This window comes from Bos mutus, chromosome 13 (assembly GCF_027580195.1).
Source record: "Bos mutus isolate GX-2022 chromosome 13, NWIPB_WYAK_1.1, whole genome shotgun sequence".
In the NCBI taxonomy this organism is placed as follows: Eukaryota; Metazoa; Chordata; class Mammalia; order Artiodactyla; family Bovidae; genus Bos; species Bos mutus.
In genome coordinates, this window is record NC_091629.1 from 22724192 (window position 1) to 22733674 (window position 9483).

The 9483-nt window shown below is 52.9% G+C and overlaps 1 protein-coding gene across 1 annotated transcript; it reads right to left on the reverse strand.

Moving 5' to 3' along the window:
• Positions 1-1332: 1332 nt before the first annotated feature.
• Positions 1333-8519, reverse strand: WFDC2 (WAP four-disulfide core domain 2). The gene is made up of 4 exons (XM_070382063.1): positions 8333-8519; positions 7601-7732; positions 4484-4636; positions 1333-1483 (listed from the first exon to the last, which is right to left on the reverse strand). Exons 1-3 carry the CDS (start codon positions 8424-8426, stop codon positions 4485-4487), a joined length of 378 nt encoding a protein of 125 aa, XP_070238164.1. The 5' UTR covers positions 8427-8519; the 3' UTR covers positions 1333-1483; position 4484.
• Positions 8520-9483: the final 964 nt, after the last annotated feature.

Sequence of the window (9483 nt, forward strand, 5' to 3'; positions counted from 1 at the left end):
ATATAGAAAGAAGGAATAGAGAGGAGGGAACAAAGAGAAGGGTACGGGATAGAGGGAGTGAGCTTGAGCTGTAGCTTGGAAAGAAGATACAAGAAACTGATAGCATTCACAGTCTCCACAGAAAACACAGAGCAGGGACTTATCTGCTGTTCCGCTGGCTAAGATTTTGCTTTCCAATGCAGAAGGTGTGGGTTCTGTCCCTGGTTGGGGAACGAAGATCCCACATGTTGATGCCAGAAAACCAAATCATAAAACAGAAGCAATACTGTAACAAATAAAGATTTTTTTCAAAAAGGAATTCTCAAAGAAAAATACAACAAAGTGGCTGGGGGTGGAGGAAAAGTGTCAAGGGTGAACGATGTTTCATTGTGTATTCTGTTCTTTTTTTGGAGCATAATTGCTTTTAGAATGTTGAGTTCGTTTCTCCTGTACAACGGAGTAAATCAGCTCTACTTATGTTTATATCTTTTTATATATCACCTCCCTCTCCTCCCATCCCAGCCATCTAGGCCATAGTTGGGCTATGTTATTTGCTCTGAGGCATGTGGAATCCAACCCTGGTCTCCTGCACTGGCAGGCAGATTCTTTGCCACCAGGGAAGCCTGGCTATTTATTTTAAAGAAGATGTGGTACATACATTGTATATCCTGTTTTTTACCTTTTGAATTGTGATCCATGTAAGTGTTATTTCTACAAAATAACAGCTTGATTAAAACAAAAACCAAAACCTACAACAAAGCACCCTGACTTTGTTACCTTCTTTCTGTGTGGCCTCAAGCAAGTAACTTGGCTGAGACCCGTCTGTAACACCAGCTCAATAGTTGAGACCCAGGAGCTTAGTTGCTCCATGGCATGTGGGATCTTCCCAGATGAGGGATCTAACGCAGGTCTCCTGCATTGCAGCAAGATTCTTTACCATTGAGCCACCAAGGAAGACCTTATCACAATCTGAGGGCTATTGGGGGGATTCAGGAGATCTTACAAGTGAATCTCCCAGCCCTGTGTCAGGCACACAGTACCTGCTGCTGTTGTCAGAACTCCCAGCAGCTCTGGAAGGATTCCAGCATCTCTCTGAGCCCCAGTTCTCTTCTCCATCACCCTGGGAGAATAACCTGCAACTGCACAGGGCTGGTGGGACGATTAACTGGGGAAGGGCCTCGGCACACAGAGCCCTGAGTTACCTTCACTGTGTCACCGTGTCACAGCTCATCTCTTCTCGGACTCTGCCTGGATGATCTGGTGGCCACGCCCACTCCCACCTCCCCAGCCCAAGGTTGCAGGCAGGAATGGAATGTGCCTGAATTATAAGAACAGAGGCCACAGGCCCACCAGTGCTGGAAGCAGTCACTTTATTGGTTGGGAAAAAAAGCAGCTGTGGTCAGCTCAGGAGGGAGGGAAGAGGCCAGAAAGGGAGGAGGGCAGCTGAGCTGGAGCGAGACAGGGCCGGGCAGACACTGCTGCTCCCTCAGTCCACAGGCTGGAGCTGGAGGAAGAAAATCATAATAATACCATCAACAACAATACCCGGGACACTAGACAAGAGTGCTTGCAGCTTAAATTCTGATCCAAAGCTCCTCCCACTCCATCACAGCTCCCCCCCCTCTTCCTACCCCCCGCCCCCCAGCAAAGCCTCACTTTCTCGAGGCCCTGGGGCTCTGCAGGCATTTTTCTGAAGGTCCTAGACTCACTTCTTTTGCTCCGACCATCCCAGGAAACACCTGGGTATACCATGGTCCCCACTGACCACTGTGATCATTCATGAGGGGTCACTGTCATTTATCTCCCTAAGAATCCTTCCACCACTAGGAAGTTGCACTATGCCCCCATTCCTTCGGTTAAGCTAAGCTAACTGATCAAAAAGATCTTATTTATCCCATTTTATAAGCAAAATATTTGCAGTTCAGGGAGGTGAAAAAGGCTAGTTAATTGTCAGAGCTGAAATCTGAACCTAGGTCTTCCTGACTGCAATGCCAGCCCATGCTGTTGGCACACATGGAGGCAAGAGGCAGCTGGCATCACTGGAGAGCTCGGGGCCCTGGCGAGACCGTGCTTCCCTTTCAGGCACTGAATTAGCAACCATGAGTCCTTGGGCATGTCCTCCCCTCTGTCTGGGTCTCAGTCGTCACATCTGGGCAATAGGTTACATCACTGACCTGCCAGTCTGTTGACTGAGAGCTTATCAACAGCAGTGCACGATTAGCAATTAAATTACAACCAGGGGGTCCTTCCAGGGGCTTGCTTGGTCCCATTCCCTCCATCCGGAACAGCTTCCCTACCACTGTACTTTACCAGACTACTGACCTTTCACTCATCCTTCAGGACTGGCTCAGAACCCTGCTCCCTCCTTCCCCCACCGTCACCTGGGTGAGATTTCCTCCTGTGTTCTTACCACACCCAGCCCTGCCCTCCACTGCCGCACTGATTATAGGCATTGGGAGTGTCTGTCCAACTGTCTGCCTCGGCCACCTGGCTGCAAACTCAGTGAGGAAGGGCAGCCGTCACCTTCTGTCCCCACACATGGCACAGTGCTGGATCCCTCAATGGGCTGAAGATGCATGTGCTTTGGGTTTTCTCTTTCTTTTTTTTTTTTTTTTTAAATCTTTACGTATTTATTCATTTGGCTGCACTGGGTCTGAGTTGCAGCGTGTGGGATCTATTTCATTGACCAGGATCAAACCCAGGCCTCCTGCGTTGGGAGCTCAGACTCTTAGCCATGGGACCACCAGGGAAGTCCCTCTCTTTACTTTCTTATGCTTGCTTTAAGACTTAACATTGTTTTATTTTTAATTATCTGTGGGGAAAAAGAGGCTCCACGATCTTGTCTTTAGGCATGAGAACCACTCAAAGCAGGTGAATGTAGCCCTGTTGGCCACAGAGTAAGTGCACAAGTGAAGGGGAAAAGGAGTAAATCTCACAGCCCAAACAATCAGCAAATATTGTCCCATCCACCTTCATGTATGTCGCAAACCCAGCCTCTTAGGTCACCTGGTCCATCACCTCCCACCTGGCCTCTTGCAGGAGCCTCCTAGCTGGTCTCCCTGCTTCTGCTACTGCTGCCTCTAGGGTCTCCACACAGCAGCCGGAGCAATCCTTTTAAATTCAAGAGCATGTCCATTTCCAAGGGCCCAACATCTATGGGTCAAGACCAAAGTCCTGGACTTGCCTGGTGGTCCAGTGGTTAAGAATCTGCCTGCCAATACAGGGGACCTGGGTCCGATCCCTGGTCCAGGAAGATCCCACATGCTGCAGAGCAACTAAGACCATGTGCTACACCTACTGAGCCTGCGTGCTGCAGTTACGGAAGCCCGCTTGCCTAGAGCCTGGGCTCTGCAGCAACGGAAGCTGCCACAACGAGAAACCCGTGCAATGCAGAGTAGCCCCAGCTTGCTGCAACCAGAGAAAGCCTGTGCAGAGCAGTGAAGACCCAGTGCAGCCATAAATAAATAAAATGCCTCTCTGACCCTCTCCTCTATTGCCCTCTTTTTGATCATAGGCTCCAGACTTCAGGCTTTTCCTGAAACACACCAGGGGTTCTACTGCTTTATATCTGCTGCCCCACTGGTCATAACAGGCTCTCTGAAAGCTCCCAGTTCCCTCCATCATCTCCAACAAGTTTGTTCAAATGCTGCCTTTTGGAAGGTCCTGTGATAAAACTGCAACACAACTCCCTGCTGCTCCCCATCCCTACTCCGAATTCTCCTTCTGTTTTCTTTTTCTCCAGGTCACTTATTTCCTGCTAACATTTTACAGGGAATGAAGGTGTTGAATGAAGGTGTTAGTCGCTTAGTTGTGCCCGACTCTTTGCGACCCCATGAACTGCAAACCACCAGGCTCCTCTGTCCATGGGATTTTTCCAGGCAAGTATACTTGAGTGGTTTGCCATTTCCTTCTCAAGAGGATCTTCCCAACCAGGGATTGAACCCCGGTCTCCTGCAGGTTCTATACCAACTGAGCAACCAGGGAAGCCTTTTTACAGGGTATACTTGCTTTTTTATTTGATTTACATTCACTAGCATCTACAGGTGGCATTAGTGGTAAAGAACTCCCCTGCCATCACAGGAGACATAAGAGATGCAGGTTCAATCCCTGGGTTGGGAAGATCCTCTGGAGGAGGGCACAGCTACCCACTCCAGTATGTGTGTCTGGAGAATCCCATGGACAGAGGAGCCTGGTGGGCTCAGGTCCATAGAGTCGCAGAGTCGGACATGACTGAAACGACTTAGGACGCATGAATGCACAGTATATAAAACCCATCAGAGAGAAATTTTTGTTGGGTTTGTTTACTCATGGAGCATCCCAGCACCTAGAGCAGTGAACCGCCTGTGATAGATGCTCAGTGACTATCTGTTGAGCAGATGAGAACAAATCAAAGGATGGATAAGCGAATAGCACTGTGTTAGCTCAGGGGCTCCTTTTCAGCCTCCTGCAGAGGTTGTCATATCTGGGTATCAATGTATCCCTCCCCCCAGCACAGGGCACCTACCTCAGAAGACAGGGGTGACACAGGACACCCTCCCGCAACCATTGATGCAGCATTTCAACGCGTCAGGACACTGGCTGTCCACCTGGCACTGGTCCCGGCAGAGGCCGAGCTGGGGGAAGGCGATATCCACATTAGGGCATGAGCCCGGCTTGTCTGGGTAAAAAAAGGAGTAAGAGGTGGTGAGCAGAGCCGAGGCAGGCGGCTGCACACGTCTCCACAGCATGTCTGCCCACCTGGATTCACAAAGAAGACAGCTGCTTGCCTGAGCGAATCTCAGGGGGCTTGGAAGGTCGTCTGCAAACTCTCTTCCTCCTGTTCTCTCCTCCCAGGGGTTTTGAGATCACTGCACTCCAGTTTGAGTCCCAGCTCTGCCTTCTCCTAACTGTGGCCTCAGGAGAGAAATCCCCCAGAGCCCTGTGTCTTCAGGTGTCAGATGAGATCAGCGTTGACCACACCACAAGGTTGTTATGGAAGCAATGGAGGCAACAGACTTCTCCCTGAGAAGTCAACGTCCTTTGTAGCAATAATAATGATGATGAGTAAAGGCAGCTGTTAACACTTAGTTCCTTCTAAGTAGCAGGCATTATCCGAAGCTTGCGACATTTATTAACTCATCTAATCCTCGGGATAAGCCTAGAACCTGGGACAAGAAGCTGTAACTATTTTCTCATGTTGCAGATGAGGAAATTGAGTGAAGAAGTTAAATAATTTGCTTTAAGTCAAACAGGGTAGAAACAGGATTTGAACCCAGGAAACTGGCTTCAGGTCTGTGCACCATGCATTCTGTTGCTTTGTAAGCAGTAAACCATAGAGCCCACGTCAGGGTGATGCACCCACAGGCCTTCACTCCCATATACTCACTCCTAGTTACAACCAGGTGGAACCAAGGTCCCCTCTACACTCTCACTCTAACACCCAGAGAAGCATTCTTCCACCAGTGCATACACACACACACACACACACACAAAACCACAGAGATGTGCCAATTAACAAGTCCTTAGTGCAAATCCATTTTGTCCTTTAGTTTTCACATCAAACCTATCTTCTGTAGGGGATATGTCTACTGTATTCTTATTACAGCAGAGGAGAATGAAACCCAGAGAGGTGAAGGCATCACCCAACAAAACACTGCTGATGAGAAGTAAAACCAAGACCTGAGCCAGCCTTTCAATGTCCACAGACACACACACACACACCCTGTGCTCCACTCCAGGCTCAAGGAGGAGGGAGCTGGGCTCAGTGCCCAGAAGCCCAAGGAGCAAGTCCAGCCAAACGTCAAGCACGCACAGAGCTGGGTGATGAGCTGAGAGGACACGGGGGCTGCCTTCCTGCACAGACACCCTTTCCCTGGAGAAGGGCAGGAGCTCTCAATACCGAGCTGCCCCAGGACAGAAGGGCATCAATAGCCAGTAACTCACCAAACAAGCCACTGTGAGTGGAGGATCTACTCTCTCCTGAGACATCTCACATGTACCATTTCTTTTAGCCTCAAGTCAGTCCTACAACATCTGAGATTCTCATCCCATTGTGTCAAGGAGAAAGCAGAGGTTCAGAGAAGTGAAGCCACTTGCTCAGGACACAAACCTGCAGATGGTACAACGAGGATTCTAATCCACGAGACCCTCTGTCCCTGCCCCTCTTCCTGCCTCAGTCTATCCGAGACCAGGGAGCAGCAGAGACTCCCTCAAGCAGAAACTCCTCTTTTCTCCCCACTCTCCTCTCATCTGTGTCTTTCTCTCCCAATGTCCTCCTCTCCTGGTTTTCCTCACTTTGGTCCAGGTTAGAGTACTCTTGCCTGGAAAATCCCATGGGTGGAGGAGCCTGGTAGGCTGCAGTCCATGGGGTCGCTAAGAGTTGGATATGACTGAGTGACTTCACTTTCACTTTTCACTTTCATGCATTGGAGAAGGAAATGGCAACCCACTCCAGTGTTCTTGCCTGGAGAATCCCAGGGACGGGGGAGCCTGGTGGGCTGCCGTCTATGGGGTGGCACAGAGTCAGACACGACTGAAGTGACTTAGCAGTAGCAGTAGCAGTAGAGATCCCCAGATCCACAAGCCCCCTTGACAGGCTGTTCCTCCCTCCGGCTCCCACCACCTGCTCTGACTGAGGTCTCTGATTACAGGCCTTCCTGGCCCTGCAGGCATCTTCAGAGAAATCACAGGGAGGGAGCATCACAGGGACTTTTTCTCTGGGTAAAGACAAGCGATCCCAATACAGTGGGATCAGGTCATATCCTGGCTTCTAGTCCTCAGTTTTTCCTTCTGAAAAACAAGATGCTCAGAGTCCAAGCTGTTTAAGACCCCTTCCTGCTCAGGTAGGAGTCCCTAGGACCTGCTGGACAGTCTTGAGCTCCAGCAAGTGCTTTCTATGAAGGGCAAGCTTCACACACTCTCTCTCACTCAGTCTTCAGAGCAGAAGAGAGGGTGTTAAGAGGAGGAAGGGGGAGGGCTGCTCAGGATGGGGTCCTGACTTTCTTCAAGCCACTCAGACAAAAAAGGGACCCCTTGTGTTATGAATCCTGTCCAGCCAGGGATGGCAGTGTGACCTTGGACAAGAACCTTTCTCTCTTTTGTATCACATCTTTAAGATGGGCGGAGTGCTCTCCTAAACCTGGAAAGCCTCCATCTGGACAGTGGAATTTGGGGAGTGCGGGCAAGTAGGCATCCCAAAGCCTTCCCCCAGGGCCGGGGAAGCCACAGGAAAGGGGTTCTGGCACGGGAGCGAGTCCAAGACCTCCGGACCCAGCCCATTGGACAGCCCAGGGCTGCCCCGCGGCTAAACCCCCCGCCAGGAGGAAGCTTCGACCCTGGCGCCCAGATCTCAGGGAACAATGGTCCGGAACCACGTCCCCGCGGTGCGTCCCGGAAGTCCGTCATGCACCAGAGCGATGAATCCGGCTGGGAGTGGGGGACCTCACTTCCCCTCGGCGGCATGTCAGCGACGCCTCGGTCTCCCCGGGGTCGCGGGAGGGAGAGCACGGGCTGATCCGGTTCCAGCCACCTCGACCTGGTCCTGGACCCCCGGGTCGGTAGCGCTGGTGTGCCCGGAACGGGGCGCTCCCTTCTCCCGCACCCCCGCTGCCACGCCCCGGCCCTCGAGGGTCCCCCAAGTTACCATTAGGCATCTGGCAGACGGTGGCGCAGCCAGCCTGGCAGCACTTGAGGTTGTCATCACAGTCCTCATCCAAGACGCAGGCCTTCGTGCAGTTCGCGTCACCCTCCAGCTCGGGACACTCACCCGGCTTCACTGCGATTGAGCCTGGGAGGTGGACGGGTCGTGGGGAACCCGGGCCCGCTCTCAGAGGATGCCCACCTCCTGTCCGATGGCCCCCAATCTCGATCCCCACCCCGCTACGAAATTCTGAGTCTCAGTTCCTAGGCCCCCCCCTAACAGTCTTCAGAGAGCCCCACTTCCAGGGACGGGGTCCTCCAATACCTAGGAGGACAGGAGGGACCAAACCCTTGGCCTCTGAGCCTTCAATTTTTAGGAGACCCCAGCTCGACTGAGCGTCTAGGAGCTTCCAATATCCCGGCAGAGGGTCCCCGCCACTGGCCATTGCATCTCCAAGATCAGCAAAGAACCTCCCCACCCCCGCTGCCCCCCCCCCACCCCCGCCCCATCCCAGGCATAAGGGTCAGTCTTCAGTGGTCTCTGCGCACCTCCAGCACACTGGACCACACATCTGAAGCTCAAGGGCTACCTCCTTCAGAGCACCAGGGATCCCCACATTTTAGTCTGCAGGGGACTCCCCACTTCCGCCCTGGGGAATCCTCACTGCTCAGAGAGGCTAAGCTCCTGCCCGGCTCCGTTCCTTCGCTCCTGGTTCGGCCCCTCTGGGCACCCAGCCTTTCCCCGCCCCACTCACCTGTGACCGGGGGAGGCTCAGGAGCAGGCCAAGGAGGAGGGCAGCGAGGAGCGCACCGAGGCGGCAGGCAGGCATGGTGCTCGCCAGGGCGGGGTGCGGGAATGAGGCGCCGCCAGGAAGATTTAACTGGGTTCCTGGGGGGCGTGGGGTAGGGGCGGGGCTGAACCCTTGCGGGTAGAGGCCTCAGCACACAAGGCAGGCGGGCCGACTGCCACCTCCTGTCATTTCACAATCTCCCAGGATCAGGTGTCACTCTGGCCCCAGTGGGAACCAGGAACCTAAGCGGCTTCCTGGCCGGGTGCAGCTGGTCGCACCCGGACCCTTGTCCCCTCCCCCTCCGCACCTCCCTCTGGGCCCTGGGGGCAGGGCAGCAGGAGGCCAAGGGCTAGATCTAGGACTCCCGGGATCCCATTCCGAGACCCAGGGGTCTCCCTGTGATGCCCACTGTGGTAGGAGAGAGGAGGGCAGGACCCACTGGGAGAGACTGCAGACGAAGTGGCTGGACTCAGGGTCAGCAGGTCAGAGCCCGGATCTTGCTTTAGGGATCCCTGGTGGGGGTGTTGTGTAGTGATACACGGCACACAGATGGAGCCACAGGAAAGCGTATTTACACGTGAACCCACTGGCCACGAGACACCGAGGCCAGAGAAGGTGGAACAGCTGCTAAGGTCTGGAGCCGTCAGGACGTGTGTTTCTCCCTCCCTCTCTTCCCCGTGCAGACACGCAGGCTCACTCACTCTGACTGTGCTCAGTGTCTCATGATGCCACGGATGGTCCCAGACACATGTGAACAGACGGATATTATCATCGCCAGTAGTGCGTGCTAGATGAACGGTGCAGGAGGCCCTCCCAGCTCCCCAAGTCCCAAGCGAAGTTGCAGAGACAAGGTTTGATCCCAGGTCTCCATCTCTCCAAGTCTGTTTTTTTCCCGTCCATCATAAATGTATGTTTTTGTGACACATCTAGGGCACACAGTTGCTGTAGAGAAAGTAATTAAAGGAGCTCTCAACAATGGCCTTCGGGTGACAGAGTCTGGTTTGATTCCCGTCTCTCCCACTTCCTAGCTGCGGGACCTTGAATGAATCTCTTCTCTGTTCTGAGCTGCCAAGTTGTCATCTCCAGAGATCTGTAA